The sequence below is a fragment of the Mixia osmundae genome (assembly GCF_000708205.1).
Source record: "Mixia osmundae IAM 14324 unplaced genomic scaffold scaffold_10, whole genome shotgun sequence".
Lineage (NCBI taxonomy): Eukaryota > Fungi > Basidiomycota > Mixiomycetes > Mixiales > Mixiaceae > Mixia > Mixia osmundae.
This window is the reverse complement of record NW_014575554.1, coordinates 94,320-112,050: the sequence shown is the minus strand read 5'-3', so window position 1 is coordinate 112,050 and position 17,731 is coordinate 94,320. Positions and strand designations below refer to the sequence as shown.

Sequence of the window (17,731 nt, the reverse complement as noted above, 5' to 3'; positions counted from 1 at the left end):
TTGATGCGATGGTACGATATTGATGTGATGCTGCCTCTACAAGTCAAAGATGGGAAGGGGCTCTCCGACCGGCGAGAGAGCAGACTGGCTGGGCTTGACGCTGGCGACACCCCAGCGCTTGAGGACGACAGCACAAGTGTTGTCTGCGAGAACTTGATGCAGCCTCGCAGACGGGTGGAAGATGTCCCAGAAGACGTGTCTCTCCGGATGGGCGACACAAGTACTTGCAGTCCGCTGGAGTGCCTGGCTCTGCTCGAGAACCATGTTGGCACCCTCGACTGCTGCCGGGTTGTAGCTCTCGTTCTCGTAGATGCCCGTGATGCAAGGAGAGAGCGAGTCGAAGCCATACTTGCCTAGATCGCCGACAATGTCAGCCAGCAGGGAGGCATTGTCTGCCACCGCGAAGTGTATGTTGCCGAGGGTATCCGTGAGCTTGTGCATGCTCTCTGCGAGCTGCCGATTGTAGGCTGCCGAGTAGGGACTGCCGTCTGATTGAGTCGAGAGCAGGAAGTGACGACCACCTGCGCTATCATCAGCTGCTGTCACTTGCGCGTAAAATGTATCAGACCGACCAGCACGATAGAGCTTCATGATGGAGCGCTCGATGGCCTTGAAGATGGTCGCGCCGCCAATCTCTGGCTGCAGGAATCCATCGTTGCCGCCGACCCAGATGGAGAAGAGGGTCTCGCCCTTGGGTGCAGCACCAGCTCGAGGGTAAGCATGCAAGAGATGCGACTTTGACGAGGCGAGGTAGGTGTCGACCTGATCTGCCAGCGCAGGCACAGGGATGTCGGTGTAGTAGCCCGTCTTGCCTTGGACGAGCTTGTTGTCTGCCGTCGCCCCGCCGAACGCTCTGTTCTCGACTTCGATGCCGAAACGCTCGCCGAGGAGGAGCGGCCATACTTTGCCGTTGCTGAACGCACCCTTGTAGTATCGCTCGTCCTTTGGCCATTCGCCCTTGGTGAGCTTGTGCGTGTTTCCTGTATGCCAGCCTGATGAGCTCTTGACGCTCTCGTTCGCACAAATCACGACTGACCAGAATCGCTGAGAGAATCACCAAAGACGACGATACGCTGAAAGGGCAAGCCGGACTCGCTCCTGAAGGATCGTCTGCTTTGTGTAGTCATGTCTGCCGATGTTGGTTGTACGTGGACCGGACACTCTGCTCAGGAGCTCTTATGAAGCTCGCCCCAACGCGATGGCGAGCGGTCGAAACGCATGATGAGCCAACGAGCCGGTCCTGCATGCTTAATGAAGTCTCGCGAACCGAGCCAGACTTGCAGGGATTTGCGCATTAGGAAGGTGTCAATAGTTTTACTATGTCGATCGCGCAGCTGCAAGCCACGCTCAAACTAGAGTTTAGACCAGATCTTCGCTTCTTCTCCAATCCCACGCGAGCCATGCAGGCCAGCTCGGAGTAAAAATCGACTTGTATGGAAGATCAGCGAGCCAAGAAGCTGGCATCGCTGCCACAGCCCGGTCAGCGCACATCAGCCCAGGCTCGTCAGGCCTATCTCCTATCGGGCAAGCCAACCGAAAGGCTCTGTCCATGCATCGTCGATCGTCTGCTCACGATCTCCGAGTGTGGAGAAATCATCGCAATTGTTTCAAGCTATGTTGGCGCCAACGCTTGGTCGACGAAGCGCCACGAAGCATTTCGAACGACAGACGTGGCGGTCGCAGATCTGCCTAATGCCCACATCATCGAACATTATGTGAGAGACCGCATAGTGCCAGAGCTTCTTCGCCGGACCGGCAGTGATCTGCAACTGTTCACAAAAGATCTCTTCGTTGCTCGCTATGACGCAGCTGGCGCACAAGCAGGCTTGCAGGAGCATAGAGACGGCTGCCTCTTGTCTTTCTCGCTCTTGTTGAACGAGTCTAATTCCTTCATCGGTGGAGGCACACATTTTAGCGAATTGAACCAAACCTTCCAGCCAAGCCAAGGCAGCGCACTCTTGCATGACGCCAAGCTCCTGCACGAAGGCTTGCCGATTACCTCTGGCGAACGGTGGCTCCTCGTGGGCTTCATCGACACTGTACGCTAGCAATGCAAGCTGCAAGCCACGATTCAACCAACAACAAGGTCACGACAGCACACTATTGCTTAAACGCCTCTGACGAGGCTTCGACGCCTTCGTCTGCAGCCGGTAAGTACTTGCTAGGCTGCAGCAAGCCTTGCTTGTCGAAGAGCGCCTTGATCGCTCGCATGGTCGCAATAGACTCTGGCGCTTGCGAGTAGCCCACGAAAGGCGCCTTTTGCTGGCCTAAGCCGTGCTCTGCCGAGATGGAGCCATTACGTTGAGCTGATGCATCGCATCAGCCACGGCGCTAGCCAGAGACATGGAGACGACTTACAGACGTATTCGAATACCCAAGGCTCGAGGACGTCCTCTATCGACTGGTCAAAGCGCTTTGCAACGACGTTGAGATGTAGGTTGCCATCGCCTATGTGACCATACCCGACGACTTCCCGAATCTCGTCCGCCATGCCTTGATCTTTGAAGCGTTGTCGAGTCGCTTCGACGAGTCCGTACATCTCTGAAACTGGCATCGACACGTCAAATTTGTACGTCTGGACGAGCACCAGTCAGCTCGATACGCCCAGATTGCATACAGAACTTGCCTTGCCGAGCTTGCCTGCTGCTTCGGGAATCGATTCGCGTAAGCTCCATAGACTTTGCAGCTGTGTTTCGTCTTGTGCCAGTACGCCGTCGACGATGATCTCCTTTTCCATGAGATCTTCCAACAATCCCGTGAGTTTCTGCAGCTCACATGAGCGGGGGGTTCTTCATCCTGACAAGTGACCTACCTCATCGTCATGTTCTTTCTTGCTGCCACTCGTCTCGATGAGTACGTAAAACTGTCTAGCGTCTGGCTTGCCGCCCTCGAAAGGCCGCTTTGTGCCGGTGTGCGAGAGAACGAGCTCAAACGCTTCTTGGTCGACAAACTCGAATGCTGACAGGATCTCTGCGAGATGAGATCGTGTTTCTATGTAGACCTTTTGGACGGCTTCGTATGATGACAATGCTAGCATCGCTACGTTGACAGACTGATAGTACATTCAGCTCGTGATCTCTATGTTGACAGCGATGGCACCTACTGCAGGCCGTTTGGGAGTAAGGATGCTGACGGCGGTGATCAGGCCGAGAGTGCCTTCTGAACCAATGAAAAGCTGCTTGAGATCGTAGCCTGCTGACGAGCACTCAGGCACGATCCTGCTGTCTGAGCACGCGATGACGTACCAGTGTTGTCCTTTCTGAGACCGCCCATGCCTACTTTGAGTACGGTGCCACGCTCGTCCGGCAATACGACCTCTAGGCCGAGGACGCTACCGTGTAGATTCCCGTACCTGTCAGACCCTACCCATCAACTGCAAGCAGCAGCTGGTGCGGCAAGACTGACCTGAGCAATCGGAGCCCGCCCGCATTCGTTGCGAGGTTGCCACCGATCTGGCACGAGCCTTTCGCGCCTAGGTCGAGGGGCATCATGAAGCCCTCCTTGGCGGCACGGTCGTCTAGCACTTGTAATATGCAGCCTGCATCTGCAGTCATGACGCCGCTGATCGGGTCGAAGTGTCTTATATTATCCATGCCGCTCTGTCAGAGAATGAAAGATCAGCTGTGCTGCTGACGTTTGGTCAATCAGACAGACGAGAGAGATGACGACTTCGTCCCAGATGGGCACTGATCCACCGACGAGGCCGGTATTGCCACCTTGAGGCACCATTGCAATCTTGTTCTTGACGCAATAGGCCAATATCTTTGAGACTTCTTCTGTGCTTCTCGGCTTCAGGACGAGCTTCGAATCGCCCTTGTACTTTTGCCTGCCTTGTCCGAGTTCAGCAAAAGGCAGAGAAAGCAAGCAATAGAGCGACTCGCATCCAATCGTGATTGAACGGCGTCAGCTCGTCTGCAGTGAGCGTCTTGCCCCCTTTCGCTTCGATTGTTGTCAAGACAGACGAGTCAGATTTGGAGAGCATGGATCGAAAGGCTTCGACATCGCTCGCATTGAGCTCCTTGAACCGTTTGGACCTCTGAACTTGATGATGACTGTGGGGAGCAACAGTGGCGAGGGAGCGTGTCTGTCGCAGCAGCCATCGTCGCTGAGCTCTCGGCAGAGCTATAGCTCGCTGTCGAGCGACCAATGCTAGACAACTTGTGAGGGGACAGGCCGTTCTGAGCAGCGCCATCGTCGTCGCTCGTCTGCCTCTGCCGATTTGCGCGCGTCGTCGTCGTCGTCGTCGTCGAAGCCATAAGCAGCCAGACTGGCTCAGCTGCGAGTCGACGACACCCGGATCGGTCAACATGTCGTCAGTCTGTTCACAGCCAAGCGCAAGGTAATCATCTGACAGCATGATGCACAGGGAGCCTCACTACCTCGGCGTGACGAGGCCAGTCACGACAGACCCGCCCAAGCCTCACTCGTTGCGCATGACAGAGTCATTGATGGCAGAGATGCGAGCACGCAATCTCTTTGAGACTGACGCAGGCGAGCGAAGAAGGTCAATCACACCCAGCTACACGCTCTGCTCAAGCTGACAGACTGGCATGCCCGACAGAGAAAGCGTCTTGGGCAGGCTGGATGGCATGGTCAAAGAGTTTGTGAGAAGAGCATGCCAGCTCAGAGGGCGGAGTCAGTCAGAGATCGACGAGGCAGGCGGCAAGATCTTCACCTTTGGCTCCTACAGGCTCGGCGTACACGGTCCAGGCGCGGATATCGACACCCTCTGTGTCGTGCCCGTCTACGTCGAGCGGGCAGACTTCTTCACCATCTTCCTCGACATGCTCCGCGAGAGAGACGACGTTCGAGATATCACCGACATCCCGGAAGCTTACGTTCCCCTCATCAAGGTCAAATTCACCAATGTCGAGATCGATCTCACCTTTGCTCGCATCAACCGACCCACCGTGCCCGACGATCTCGAGCTCGGCGACGATAACCTGCTCAAGCAGCTCGACGAACGCGATGTCCGCTCTCTGAACGGCTCGCGCGTCACAGATCAGATCCTCCGCCTCGTCCCCAACATTCCCGTCTTTCGCGACTCGCTGCGCGCGATCAAGTACTGGGCCAAACGTAGGCTATCTGTCCGAGTTCCTTTGCGACGCTGATGAACCGGCGTAGGTCGAGCTGTATACGCCAACGTCGTCGGCTTCCCGGGTGGGGTCTCGTGGGCGATGCTTGTCGCAAGAATATGTCAGCTCTACCCGAACGAATGCCCCGGCGGTATCCTGAGCCGATTCTTCCACATCTTTCTGCTTTGGTAAGAGCTAGATGTTCCCCATCTTAGTGTCTGCTGACCTTTCTGCGCAGGCAATGGCCAGAGCCAGTATTGCTCACGCCGTTAAAGCAAGGTCCCCTCAACGTGCGCGTCTGGAATCCACACGCAAGTCTGTTCCTCAAAGGCTTGCATCTAGGGCTCATGACACACATAAGCAGGTGAATTCTGCAGATCGCATGCACAAGATGCCTGTCATCACGCCCGCATATCCCTCGATGTGCTCGACCCACAACATCTCGCACAGCAGCATGGCCGTCATCAAAGCAGAATGGGAGCGAGGTGCGGTTCGATCTCATGCTGTATACATAGCTGACCTGCGACGGTAGGCGAGAATATTGTCAATCGTATTGCGGTGGGTCAGACTACATGGGCAGAGCTCTTTGAGCCTACAGACTTTTTCTACAAGTATCGCTATTACCTTCAGATCACAGCATCATCACAAGATATGGACAATCAGCTCAAGTGGTCCGTCTTCACACAGTCAGAGCTTGTACACTGCCTCACGACGAGCAGGTCCGGCACGGTCGAATCGAAGCTACGAACGCTCGGCGCGAACCTCGAGGGCGCAGAAGGCGTTACTTTGGCTCACATCTATGTAGATGAGTTTGAAAAGACCTACTCTTGCAAGACAGAGGAAGAAGTCAAGCTCGTTGCGTCCGGCGCGTCTACACCAGAGATAAGTGCTCGCACAGAAGACGACATCAAGGATGTCGAAGGCGCGGTCAAGCTACATACTTCCAATTTCTACATCGGCCTGTCCATCGATCTAGGGCCCAAAGGCAAGTCGACTCCGATCGAAAGATTTGTATCTGACAAGCGTCGATCATCAGGGTCAGGAAGCAAGAAACTGGATCTATCCTACCCGACTTGCGAATTCACCAAGCTCGTCAAGCGTTGGGAGAAATACACGCCAGAGATGGGCATCACCGTGCGCTACATGAAGAAGTGGGTCGCTCGAACGGATCAAGTCGTGGCTGACAATTTGCCTGTCAGCATCGCCTTGCCGGACTTTGTGTTTGGTGATCGACCTCGACCTGCTCCTGCGAAAGCGGCCGGTAAAGGCGCAAAGCGTGACAAGAACGGAATGGTCGGTCTTCACAAGCAGACCTACAGCTCGCATAGCACGGCTGAAACAACTCTTGCTTTGCAGCTAGCAGCAAGTCCAGATTCGGCCGCACCCGCTCCTGCGAATCAAGTCATCGACAAACCCTCGAAGAAGCTCAGGCCCACAGAAGCATTCGTGCCAGAGACCGCGCTGCCTCCTGGCTCCGCTACCCCGCTCACCGAGATCTCGACGAACGGTGATCATCCTGCCCCACCTGGCTCAGTAAAAGCTCTCACGCCTCCTGCAGCTTCCTCCGGTCAGATGTTGTTTGCTGACGCCGTGAAGAGCAGTCGATGACTGCGCTTTCAGGGTGTAATCTGACTCGTCCTGCACAGTCTATTTCACCGCAAGTGTATGCTTGTAACACCAAAATGCAGACTGACGTTGATGGTGACAACATGCGCTTGGACATTTCATTCATAAAGCTTATCGCTTGCGAGGGGGTGTGCGATCTATGCTGCGTCTCTGGCTTCGTTTTGGGGCGGCGATGAAGCGCCAGTCTGACCCTGGGATCCTCCGAAGATCCTCGAGATCAATGTGCCCGCAGAACTTGCTAATGATCGTGATCTGTGCTCTTAGCTGTCAGCCCTGACCAAGCGCGGCATGATGCTTGTCGTCTCACTTTGCTGGCGAGGTCGGACTGCTCCGCGGTACGTCGATAGGGTGTTCATGCGCGTGCGTTCCTTTTGCAGTCGTTTCCGGTTTGCGAGACTTGCGCTCCACTTTCTCCGATTGAGGCTCGCCATCGCTATCCGATGTGAGATCCGTGCGCCTACGTTTGCGTGGTGGACTGATGGGCGCAATGCGAGAGATCAATTCGTTCTCGTGATGACTATCGGCCGGCGTGGGAAGCTGCGGCTCGTGCTGCGGTTCCGGCGTCTTCAGACCATCGTGCGAGATCGTCATCGGTACAGGCTCGAGTGCGACCGGTTCATCGTCACTGCCGCTCTGTGAGAGCGTGCTGGTCTGCCTGCGCTTCTTCGGCGGACTGCGAGGCGAGAGACGCTGGATTAAATCTGCCTCGTGATGAGGCTTGGCGGCGAGTGTCATCTGAGGTTGAGAAACGTCGTCTGTAGGCGTGCGCGCGCCAACTGAGCTCATTGTGGCAGGTGAAGGCAGTGCACGAGTAGCTACGTATGTTGGATCGTGCACAGTGCCCCTGTTCGCATGGTCTGGCTCTGCTGATGCCATGTCCCCTCGAGCAGATTGCTCGATGAGTTCGAGGGAATCATCCAGCTCGACGACCTCTTCGCCGTCCAGCTCGTCTCCATCCAGATCGTCCAGGTAGATGACCTCAGAAGAAGGGAATGCTGGCGGTGGCTCTATCAATGTCCTGGGGTGTGGATTGTCAGTGGCTGCAGGATTTTGCGAGTCGGTTGGGCTTGCTTCGACGGATTTGAGACGCGAGGGATGAACGAGAGGACTAGCATGCTTATTGGGACGGTCATCGGTCGTAGGTTCGATGATCTGTAGCTCTGGCGAACGCGAGGGTGTCCTGCTCGTGAGCGGTGTCTCGTCGATTGGCTCACCGTCATCAAATGGTTCACCGTCGTCGATCTCACCGTCCTCTACGCCGGGAGTGATCTCGATGATCTCCGGTCTGCTCAGAAAGGAAGGTGTCGAGAAGGTCTCTGTCCGATAGGGATTGATCGACATGATTGGGACGATCGTCGTCGTGATGGGTCGCGCTGGCAAAGGTGCAGGCGGGGGTGGAGGGACTTGTCGTCGGGGCAGAGGACGGAGACCATCTTCGGCTCTGTGCCAAGTATCTCGGGATTCGAAGCTCTCGACGGGTGAGGGCGGCCTGGGAGGGACCGGACGAGAGGCGGTCAGGACCGGACTGTAGTCGTAACCTGGCCAACAGGCCCCGAGCAACTCGACAGGAAGAGTACGAGAGGAGATCTTCTGGCTCAGACGTTGCAGCCTGGTCAGATCGTCGTCTGTCGGGACGACTCGAGCCATCTGGGAGGGTCCAGCTTGGCGACGAGCGCTGTTGCTTGGACGAGGACGGGCTTGGCTGGAAAAACGCGCGAAGTGGCGGCACAGACCAGCGCTGTCTGTGCGACCGGCAGACTCATCCGGCATCGTCACCCTCGTCCCCGTCGTCATCGTCACCAGTGTCAGTGCGCTGAAGCCCCTCTATCTCATCGCCACAAGATGCGGAGCCGAGCGGCCAGTCCGAAGAGAGATATCATGCCGGCTTCCTGCTATCATGCCCCATCCACAACAACTTGGTCTTCACACAAGTCACCTATAACAACAAAAGCACGTCATCATGCTCGCAACAAGCTCCATCGTGTTCGCACTCGCGGCTCTCGTTGCCGGACAGACCGTCAACACCTCACCAGGTACATCGGCTGTTCCTATAGATCTGCGTGGGCAGCTGATTGATACTTTCGGCGATGACAGAGAGCAACGTCGGTGCTGCTGTTGAGCCTTCCGCTGCGCTCTCCTTGCCCGTCGGTGGCACGTTCAACTTTGTCTACGACTCGCCCGCGGCTCTCGCCAAGGTCATCGCCGCAACGAATGCCACGGCAGCGGCAGCGAGCAACACGACCTGGCTCGCATCGCTCGTCTTCCTCCAGCTGCAGCCCTCGGATGGATCAGACTCGACGACGATCTTCAAGACTGACGTCACGCCCACGACGAACCAGGTGAACCAGACTGTCACGCTACCTGCTACTGCGGGCGCAGGCAACTACACCCTCAATGCCTACGAGGTAAGCCTGATGCGAGATCTGCCGAGGACGAGCTGATCGTGCGATGCAGTCCAACCTCATCCGCACACCCTTGTCGGCTCGCATCCCGCTGGAGATCACTGCAGCATAGAGGAAGAAGCTGATGGACATTTCTTGCAATGCAATCCTATCCTAAGTCGTGACCACGCCCTCCACGTGACGCGCTCGAGATAGCGCGTGATATGAGATTGGCTGAGCCTGACACCTGACCTCACCAGACTCGGTACAGAAGCCAAGGGTTTGACATGGCCATCACATGCATTGCACTGCGCCGCACATCTCGTCGCTATCGGCCCGGTCTCAAGATCTCAGCGAGCGGGCCGTTGGCACAGCCCAACATTATCGACGGGACCGTCTGTGAGGATGCGAAAAGGTCCGTCGAGCTTCCGCAAGACGTATGGATCGACATCATTGGCGTTCTGCTCGACAACATCCGCTCAGGACACGAAAAGCGTGCGAATTGGCGGGCAATGGTTGCACTCAGCACGACATGCAAGAGCATCAGAGCAGTCTGTCTGCAGTATCTCTTCAAGGCAAGCAACCTCCTCATACAGACAACTGAAGTAGTGAGGCTGACCGTATGGTGGCAGTCGGCCAATGTCAAATCATACGCCCGACTGTGTGCGCTCGTCGAGGCATGTGCGGGCAGTGCTGTGCTGCCCATGTATCTCGAAGAGCTCTACCACTTTGAGACTGTCAGTCTACGGCGCACCAAATCCAAGGAGACGCCGCAGCGGTTGCTAGACACGTTTGTGCAGCTGATCACGACCGTCAGGTCATCTTGTCCGAAAGTACGGCTTCACGAAGCGCTGGTACCTTGCTTCTACGACATCAGGAAGCAGCTGCCTGGCTGGATCGAGAATGACCTCAAGTGCCTTTCCATGAGATGCACAGAGAAGACGCGTTATGACTATCATGATGCATCCGGATTGATCACCCTCTGGACGTTGACCGCAGAGTCGCTCGTCGAGCTTTACATCAAAGATGACGTCGATAGGCAGCAGTTGCCCGACCGGAGCAATCCATACAGCCCCATCGTCAGAGCTGTCGCAAGGGCGGTCTCCAAGCATCCGAGCCTGAAGAAGCTGTCACTCCACTCAAAATATTGCCAGATCGACATCGAGCATCTCCATGAAGACTGGTCGGACATCTGGCCAGGCAGCTGGACATGTCGTCTGCAATCACTCGAGCTCACCATGGACATCGATGACCTTTCGCTCCGGGTCATCGTGAGGACTCACAGCGAGACACTCGAAACGCTCCGGATCATGAGATCCGAACGGTGCGCGCTAGACTTCTGGTCCGCGCATGTGTACGCGATCACTCTGCCCAAGCTCACTCACACCACCTGTCGATACTCTATTGATCAGGTCCTATGGATGTCAGATGCACCCAACCTGCTCGAGTTGCGAATGTCGGATCTCCAGCCAGATCATCTTCGCTACCTTCATCCCGCTCGGACCTCGACGACGACCTTTGTGCAACTCCACACGACAATGGTCGAATACATCAGGCAGGGTAGCTGGCCACTCCTACGCAAGATCGCGCTCGAATGGCCCCAGCTACGCAAGGAGGACGTGTACGGCCAAGGCTGGCAGTGGCCCCTCCACACGGAACTCCTCAACGTCTGTGCAGCCCGTCATATCGAGATAGAGCGAGACAGTCGAGTTGTAGGCGAGCCACGGGCTTCCTGACAGACTGCTTGTATGACGTGGAACTTCATTGCATGCCTGGCCAGGATCCGCTTGTGACGTGACATTCGCGTCGCCCTTGGCCTGCTCTCCCAACTTCGGGCCGGAACATGGCAGCAGGCGATAGGCCGCCGGAAGGCATGTCCTATGTGCCTGTCGCGAGTGCCAGCGAGGATGTCAGCGTACCAGCTGCTGCTCAGTCTGCTGCTGCTCTTGCAAACGGTAAGAGGAAGAAAGACCCGGCAACGAGCAAGAAGGCCAGGCCGAAAGTGTCCAAAGCATGCATGTTCTGTCGAAGGCGAGTCTCTCGGAGCACTGATGGTCAATCACCGTCGCTCATTTGATGCTGCGAGGGGGCAGGAGTCACATGACGTGCGATGACCAGCGACCTTGCTCACGATGTATCAAGCGAGACATTGCCCACTTGTGCAGGGACGAGTCTGGCTCCTCAGAACGCAAACGGTCCGCTTCGAGGGGACTCTCGGAGACGCCCGTTGCTCCTGCTCTGCTACCCTCTGCCACGACGAGCGCCGGTCCGAGCCAAGTACCGCCAAGACAGCCCGTCACACAACAGGCTATTGCCCCCGCGCCTGCTTCGGCTGCATCAGGATCCCGTCAGACCGTTGCGCCTCTGCAGAGTGCACAAACAGTAGCATCATCGACACTACGCACGTCTCAAAGTCAGCACTGTGGGCTCGTCTACTGACATTATGCTGATCACGTAGCACCGGCAGGACCGTTGTCACCTTCCGGATCGAATGCGCTCGGCATCAGCAGCGTAGCAGACGCTAGCTACTTGCCACTCTCCGACCTGTCCGATCTCAACTCGATCATGACGGGCAATGCCCTCATGGAGACTTCAGGCCATGAGTTCCACGGTCTAGGCCTAAGGCGCGTCGCTCATTTCCCCGGCTGGCCACACCAGCTGAAGAAGCTAGACTCTCCAGTGAATTCCTCAAATCGCTCGAAGACAGCTTTGGACCCTCTCCTGCTGGCAATGACGCATACGGGCAGAGCAACGGAGCTGCACTCTACGACACCATTTCTACGGCAGCCAATGGCACGACCGGCCATACACCTGCACCTATCACGCCCTCTGTCATACAGCCACCTACCTCGACAGAGCCTGCGACGTATACGAGCGATCCTGCACTTGCCAGTACAAAGACGGAGCGATTCCTGCTGACGGCGGCCGATCAGAACGACGGCAGTCGCGACGAACGCTTACAGCGTGTCATTCATGCCAAATTCGAAGCTGGCCTTCTCAAGCCGTACGACTATGTCAAAGGGTACCTTGCTTGCACGCTGTGAGGTACTCTTGCTGATCCTTAGCATAGATATACCCGTTTATCACGCTGGATGGAGCAAAAGTCAGTCGTGTGGTGCATATTCATCAGATTCCAAGCTGACGCCGATTCGCACAGTATGTCTGTGCAATCGCGACAGCGGACACTGCAGGCCCTGTCGTCATTCAGGCCTGCCTTTCGCGTGCGTCAATCAAAGCTCATCTTGCGCGAGCTGATCGTCCAGCAGGCCATTGCATCCTCACTGACCGATCTCGATCTCGTCTTCATCGAAGAAGCCTTTGAGCGGCTCTTGCTCGACTATGATCGCGTCTTTTCTACCATGGGCATCCCAGCATGGTGAGCTTGTGAACCTAGCCAGACAAGCTTGAGCTGACAGGCTCGCAGTCTGTGGCGACGCACAGGCGAAGTCTACAAGGGCAACAAAGAGTTTGCCGAGCTGGTCGGCGTGCCCATAGAATCCTTACGCGAAGGCCGGCTGGCAATCTACGAGCTCATGACCGAGGAGAGCGCGGTTCACTACTGGCAAAAGTACGCCGACGTCGCTTTCAAGCCAGATCAAAAAGCAGTTCTCACTTCCTGCGTGCTCGTCAACCAGCACGCGCTACGCCGGAAGCGCACGTCTGCATCGGAAGCGATACTCAATTGCTGCTTCAGCTTCACCGTCCGTCGGGACGCCTATAATATCCCATCGCTCATCGCAGGCAACTTCTTGCCGTATGCAGCATGATCATGCAATGTACAAACGCACACGTCCTGTTGGTTGTTGACAAATACAAGTCCGAAAGGAACTAACAAAACTTTGATGTCCACCCTGTCTATGTCTACGATCAGGCGTACTGTCCATGAGTTGGCGCTGAGGTTGGCTCTCTGATGAAGATTGTCCCCTTAGGGTCTACTGGGCGGCCTGAAGCATGCGCTTCTGCTGCGAGATGGGCAGCAAGGTCGGATAGTGTGGCGAAGTCACATCGCCATTCGGAGCGTGTCCGATAGGCGGCAGGTTGGGCGCGGGATACCAGGTCCCGTAGCCTGAGCTGAGAGGATGACCAGCATGGAGAGGTGACATCGTCACCGGTGGCTGGTGAACCTGGTGATGGTAATAGGGCGGAGGTGCAGGATGGGTTGCTTGCGTGGGCGAATGTTGCTGGGCTGCAGAGGAATGCTGGTAGACTTGCTGCCACCAGTGAGGATCCGACTGGGTCACCGTTGCATAGTCTCGGTAGTAACTCGACGTCGGCGTCTCCTCCGTCTCGGGCGGGTAGTCATAGTAAGGCTGGGCATTCTCTGCGCCGCTCGTCGAAGGCACATGCTCGTGATTGTTGTCCGATTTGAGCGCATAGTTGCCCAGCGAATGACGAGCATCAGGGTACGATGGACCAGTACCGGCGACAGTGCTGCTGGCAGCTCCAGCAAACGTTGTCTGACGAGGCGTGTAAGTGCCCAGCGATGGCCAGACGGTCGGGTAGTGATCGTCCATCTGATGTCCCTGTACAGCAGAGAAGCGATACGAGGGCGATTGGACATGACCAGCAAAAGATCGCATGTGACTCTCCGTGTGAGGAAAAGCAGCCGAACGAGGCGACTCTGAAGCCCGGGGGGCAACTGACTGACCCGCATTGAGCGCGGTGATGGGCGTTGGACGCGTGCCAGCGCGGCCGAAACTGTCGATGGGTGCGGGCTCGCGTTGGATGTGCTGGATCGGTTTGTGAGCAGGGCTGAGCGGGCTGAAGGTCGAGTTGACCGAGTTGGCGTCGCTGAGCTCGGACGTCGTGGGCGAGCTCGGCATGGTGGCAGACGGGTGCGAGGAGGCAGACGACTTGGTCTGGGTATCGACTGCAAGGACGGCGCGACGGGTACGGATGGGCGAGCGAGCGATAAAGGCTGCCGAGGCTGACTCTGAAACGCTCGACCGGTCGTCCTCTTCTTCCTCGTCCTCGTCGTCGTCTGCGAACGAGCGACGCGACTTTGCCGCTCTGGCTCGGTAGCGGTAGTTGGACCGAGACGAAGTGGCGTAACGCTTCTTGTTGCGTATGCGCGTCGTCGTCACTTCTTCGTCCTCGTCGACTGACCAGAGTGAACCCTTGCTGGGATCGGCGGACTTGATCCGCTTGAAGCATCGGTTGATGGAGAGGTTGTGTCTGACAGAGTTCTGTGTGAAGAGAGAGGAGGGTCAGCGTCCTGATAAGCACCCGCGCGCGCGGGGTTGGGGGGGGGGCAAACCAAACAAGGCAACGGACCTTCCAGCCTTTGCCAGCGTGTTTGTAGTAAGGAAACCGATTGGCGATCTCGGCATAGATCTCTTGTAGCGTGAGCTGACCGTTGGGACTCCCGAGAAGTGCAGCTCGGAGTGTGATGACGTATGGATATTCTGCAAGGACGCACGAAAAGAGAGATGAGCATCGAGATGGGTTGACCAAACTTCTTCGGGATGAAAGGTTTGGTCCGTGAGAGAGATAGCTCACTCGGTTTGGCAGAACGACCTCCTGGAGCGTTATCGAGATCGTCGAGAGACTTGATGGACCTGATGTGACTCTCCGTGAACATGGACATGACCGAACGCTGGCTGAAGAGAGAGGTCGAGGGCATGATGCGCGCGCGATGCTCGGGGGGACCGTTCTGGAACGTGAAGCTGAAGCTTTGCAGTACCGCGAGCGAGGGAGAGGGAGGACCCCTTGCAGAGTTTGGAGGGGAAGCTTCGTCCGACGTTTCAGATGGTTCGATGATACATAGGCGGCAAGCCCGTCCTTCGCCCGCGCGCGTCACCCTCTGGACCGTGCCGGGCCGTGCAATCATACAGAATCAATCTTTGCAGTCGTACCGTCGACATAGCGTACCTGCCCTGCCAGTCAGCCTCGGGTGCCTGTCAGAGCGATGCCCAAGCTCACAATGACGGAGCCGTCCTGTCCTCCCCGGGATCAGCGTGGACATCGAAAGGGAAGTAGCGGAGGCTCACATTCTGTCCAAAGTAGGCAGCCTTGGCCATGCCTGCGAAGAGGCCGACTTCGAGGACACCGGTGAGCCTGGACGGGGCGTCAGTGCGGTGTCGAGACAGGACAGGCTGAACGTACATCTTGATGCGATGCAACAGATCTGCCGGATCTCGCATGTAGACTGCAGAGAAGGGCGCATCGATGACAAAGTTCCTGTAGTACGCTCAGGACTGTCGTGCCTGTTTTTGCGCTTTGCTCACCCGTTCTGCATGAGTATTAGCACATGTTGCGGACGAGCCAAGGAAAAAGACTGACATCTGTAACGATGGGACCAGCTTTCGCCTTGCCCATCCTCAGTATCGGCTCTTCGCAGCCTAACAGGGCGAGGTTCTGGTAGACTTTGGCCCATGCAAAGGGGGCGACTTCGACAGGTATGCCCTGTGTCCACGTTGTGCCGAGCACGCGACTGTCTTTCCTGCTGTCTGCAACGAGGATGAAATCGGCCGCTGCCTCCGCTAGGACTTTCTCTCGAAGGTGGCACGCTCCTCCGCCTTTGATGGCGTTCAGATCGTCATCCTGTATGAAGGCTGAGCTGGTGGTGTGAGCGTGATGGGCGCGCATGAGACGGACCACTTCGTCTGCTCCGTCTATTGTGACGTCGATGGACGGGAACTGCAACAGCCCAGATCGACCATCAGCCTACGGCGGACTGTATGGCGGGCCCCGTGCCTGGTCTACATCGCCCAAGTTGAGACCGGCTTGCACGATGAGCTGCTTCGACTGGAAACCCGTGCTGCATCGCTTCCCTCACTCAGTGCGGGCACAGCCATGCAGAGCCAGACTGTCGCACGGGATGAACCATCTGTCCTCGTTGATCTCGGAGCCTTGTTCGAGGATCCGTTCGACGACGTAGGGCACCGTACTGCCCGAGCCAATGCCGATAACGCGGTGGTGGGGTTTGATGTGGGCGTCCACGGCGGCATAGGCTGCCAGTCGCTTGGCTGCTTCTACGGGCTCGAGCTTCTTCAGCTTTCCCTTTGCATCTTGGTTGACCATTCCTTTGGGGCTGGCGCCGAGGCTCGGGTCTTTGTGACGTTGCTGGCTGTGTCGCGACTGGACGAGCAGCGTGGAGTGGAGTGGAGTGTCATGTCGGGCGCCTACGGAGCAGCATCTGTCAGTCTGCACACTCTCAGTACATACAGTGAGAGACTGATGAGTGGCTTCACAGACGGATGTGAGCTTCAGACGGACATGGGACAGCGAGAAATATGCAGAAAAGGCGAGAGAGCAGGCAAGTTGTGCTCCTTCTGTCTGCCAGCTCCCCCCTGCTGATCTCGCGGGTATGTCTGCAGGACAGAGAAGATCGAGAAAAGGCACAAGAGGCAGAAGAGTACCGTCGCAAAGGCAAGCGAGCGTTCACCACCGGCCAATCTCTAGTCTGACACCGACGAGTGGTGCAGGCAAGAAGCCGCCCAAACGAACGGCAAAGGATCTTCCCAAGCCGACAGAGACGGCCAAGGCTCGTGAGGAGCTCGAGCTGACCAAAGATCTCAACAAGACCGTCATCGTTGCCAATCCTGGCGGGAGAGGTCCAGGACAGCCAGGCTACTACTGCGACGTCTGCAATCGGACCTACAGAGACAGCGCATCCTACCTCAACCACCTCAACAGTCGGTCTCGTTCGTGCTCGCTCCGCCTCTCACACCGGCATGAGCTGATGTGGTGTCTGCGGCTGGCACAGACTTGCGCACGCTCGGCCAGACCACACGCGTCGCTCGTTCGACGCTCGACCAAGTCCGCGCAAAGATTGCCGATCTGCGTGCCAAGTCTGCCGAAGCCACAAAGGCGAAGCAGTACGACTTTGAGCAGCGGCTCAGGGAGATCAAGCGAGCCGAGGCAGATGACAAGGATGCCAAGAAGGCCAAACGAAAGGAAGCCATCCAGGCCGCAAAGCAAGCTGCAATGCAAGAGGGGCAGGATGAAGACGTAGCTGCTCAGATGGGCTTCGGCGCTTTCGGTACGGGCAAGAAGCGATGACGAATCAAGATGATCCATCGGTCATTTTGACGTCAGTTTCCAGACCTAGCGGCACAAAGCTGGTCCGTACGCTGGTCAGCAGATCCGTATACAGCCACATACTCTCAGCTCGTTGGAGTGACTGACTGGACCCACGGCGACTGTGTCATGCACTCGCAAAAGACGATCAGCTTCGGGAGATACAGCAGCGCAAGACCGATACGGTATGGCAGGCCTGTCGACGCTGCACTCCAGGCTGCCTGTTGTGCGAGCAGCACCTTTACGCTGGCTCGGATGATGCCATGAGAAAGCCACTGTACTCTCGTGCAACATGGCAAGTGTTGTCTGATCTGCGCGCCCAAACGGTCAACGTGACGCGCGCGACCCATGCCGATATGCTTAGATCGTGGCCAGACAAAGAGCCTTCCGCTGTGCAACATTAGCATTCCATATCTAGCGGCCGAATATCTGATGCGTCATCTATGCTTGCATCCGCAGTCACGGTCCTGTCCCTGCGCTGCCATCAATTATCATCGGCCGCATGTGCTGCCGCTCGAAGACCAGACAAAGCGTCGATGACAGACGGCATGAGGTAGCCGGGCAGGGGTCGACAGCGTCCAGAAGACTTCTGCTCACATCGTCGTCATACGCGGTTGTCCCGACACT

General features: G+C 56.8%; 10 protein-coding genes across 10 annotated transcripts; 5 read left to right on the top strand and 5 right to left on the bottom strand.

Moving 5' to 3' along the window:
• Positions 1-36: 36 nt before the first annotated feature.
• Positions 37-1,127, bottom strand: L969DRAFT_19336 (carbohydrate esterase family 16 protein; the record flags this gene model as incomplete). Its single annotated transcript, XM_014710308.1, has 3 exons — positions 37-521; positions 573-980; positions 1,037-1,127. 3 exons carry the CDS (start codon positions 1,125-1,127, stop codon positions 37-39), a joined length of 984 nt encoding a protein of 327 aa, XP_014565794.1.
• L969DRAFT_192498 (uncharacterized protein) lies at positions 1,076-2,335 on the top strand. The gene is made up of 2 exons (XM_014710383.1): positions 1,076-2,150; positions 2,324-2,335. The coding sequence occupies exon 1, from the start codon at positions 1,434-1,436 to the stop codon at positions 2,046-2,048; it is 615 nt and encodes a 204-aa protein (XP_014565869.1). The 5' UTR covers positions 1,076-1,433; the 3' UTR covers positions 2,049-2,150; positions 2,324-2,335.
• L969DRAFT_96371 (uncharacterized protein) lies at positions 2,101-4,192 on the bottom strand (the record flags this gene model as incomplete). Its single annotated transcript, XM_014710382.1, has 9 exons — positions 2,101-2,306; positions 2,359-2,575; positions 2,627-2,764; positions 2,813-3,052; positions 3,104-3,192; positions 3,246-3,352; positions 3,406-3,599; positions 3,655-3,826; positions 3,882-4,192. The coding sequence occupies 9 exons, from the start codon at positions 4,190-4,192 to the stop codon at positions 2,101-2,103; spliced, it is 1,674 nt and encodes a 557-aa protein (XP_014565868.1).
• L969DRAFT_89839 (uncharacterized protein) lies at positions 4,096-6,784 on the top strand. Its single transcript, XM_014710381.1, has 11 exons — positions 4,096-4,312; positions 4,367-4,504; positions 4,562-5,076; positions 5,125-5,263; positions 5,314-5,386; positions 5,440-5,560; positions 5,608-5,746; positions 5,795-6,060; positions 6,112-6,226; positions 6,275-6,368; positions 6,432-6,784. The coding sequence occupies exons 1-11, from the start codon at positions 4,308-4,310 to the stop codon at positions 6,681-6,683; spliced, it is 1,857 nt and encodes a 618-aa protein (XP_014565867.1). The 5' UTR covers positions 4,096-4,307; the 3' UTR covers positions 6,684-6,784.
• On the bottom strand, positions 6,432-8,396 carry L969DRAFT_89838 (uncharacterized protein). The gene is made up of 2 exons (XM_014710380.1): positions 7,009-8,396; positions 6,432-6,953 (listed from the first exon to the last, which is right to left on the bottom strand). Exons 1-2 carry the CDS (start codon positions 8,346-8,348, stop codon positions 6,839-6,841), a joined length of 1,455 nt encoding a protein of 484 aa, XP_014565866.1. The 5' UTR covers positions 8,349-8,396; the 3' UTR covers positions 6,432-6,838.
• A 53-nt stretch (positions 8,397-8,449) lies between these two features.
• Positions 8,450-9,215, top strand: L969DRAFT_105088 (uncharacterized protein; the record flags this gene model as incomplete). Its single annotated transcript, XM_014710379.1, has 3 exons — positions 8,450-8,734; positions 8,796-9,106; positions 9,156-9,215. The coding sequence occupies exons 1-3, from the start codon at positions 8,662-8,664 to the stop codon at positions 9,213-9,215; spliced, it is 444 nt and encodes a 147-aa protein (XP_014565865.1). The 5' UTR covers positions 8,450-8,661.
• A 154-nt stretch (positions 9,216-9,369) lies between these two features.
• On the top strand, positions 9,370-12,849 carry L969DRAFT_96367 (uncharacterized protein; the record flags this gene model as incomplete). The annotated part of the gene is made up of 10 exons (XM_014710378.1): positions 9,370-9,657; positions 9,715-10,762; positions 10,933-11,113; positions 11,176-11,495; positions 11,550-11,706; positions 11,763-12,104; positions 12,153-12,185; positions 12,240-12,303; positions 12,349-12,458; positions 12,507-12,849. 10 exons carry the CDS (start codon positions 9,370-9,372, stop codon positions 12,847-12,849), a joined length of 2,886 nt encoding a protein of 961 aa, XP_014565864.1.
• L969DRAFT_105086 (uncharacterized protein) lies at positions 12,579-16,105 on the bottom strand (the record flags this gene model as incomplete). The annotated part of the gene is made up of 12 exons (XM_014710377.1): positions 12,579-14,268; positions 14,357-14,487; positions 14,582-14,812; positions 14,938-14,953; positions 15,005-15,019; positions 15,073-15,139; positions 15,188-15,262; positions 15,310-15,314; positions 15,365-15,625; positions 15,680-15,721; positions 15,779-15,842; positions 15,900-16,105. 12 exons carry the CDS (start codon positions 16,103-16,105, stop codon positions 13,015-13,017), a joined length of 2,367 nt encoding a protein of 788 aa, XP_014565863.1. The 3' UTR covers positions 12,579-13,014.
• A 90-nt stretch (positions 16,106-16,195) lies between these two features.
• On the top strand, positions 16,196-17,086 carry L969DRAFT_19326 (uncharacterized protein; the record flags this gene model as incomplete). The annotated part of the gene is made up of 4 exons (XM_014710307.1): positions 16,196-16,222; positions 16,278-16,389; positions 16,510-16,728; positions 16,791-17,086. The coding sequence occupies 4 exons, from the start codon at positions 16,196-16,198 to the stop codon at positions 17,084-17,086; spliced, it is 654 nt and encodes a 217-aa protein (XP_014565793.1).
• Positions 17,087-17,090: 4 nt separating this feature from the next.
• L969DRAFT_96365 (uncharacterized protein) lies at positions 17,091-17,505 on the bottom strand (the record flags this gene model as incomplete). The annotated part of the gene is made up of 2 exons (XM_014710376.1): positions 17,091-17,157; positions 17,213-17,505. 2 exons carry the CDS (start codon positions 17,503-17,505, stop codon positions 17,091-17,093), a joined length of 360 nt encoding a protein of 119 aa, XP_014565862.1.
• Positions 17,506-17,731: the final 226 nt, after the last annotated feature.

What these genes read in the sequence shown, in the direction of transcription:
- L969DRAFT_89838 (XM_014710380.1), bottom strand. Translation starts at nt 8,348, where the DNA reads ATGGCTCGAGTCGTCCCGACAGACGACGATCTGACCAGGCTGCAACGT. An exon ending in AGTCCGACCTCGCCAGCAAA is followed by an intron (nt 6,954 to 7,008) that starts GTGAGACGACAA and finishes CTAAGAGCACAG; the next exon opens with ATCACGATCATTAGCAAGTT.
- L969DRAFT_192498 (XM_014710383.1), top strand. Translation starts at nt 1,434, where the DNA reads ATGGAAGATCAGCGAGCCAAGAAGCTGGCATCGCTGCCACAGCCCGGT.
- L969DRAFT_89839 (XM_014710381.1), top strand. An exon ending in CAAAGCAGAATGGGAGCGAG is followed by an intron (nt 5,561 to 5,607) that starts GTGCGGTTCGAT and finishes CTGCGACGGTAG; the next exon opens with GCGAGAATATTGTCAATCGT. An exon ending in ACCGTGCGCTACATGAAGAA is followed by an intron (nt 6,227 to 6,274) that starts GTGGGTCGCTCG and finishes TTTGCCTGTCAG; the next exon opens with CATCGCCTTGCCGGACTTTG.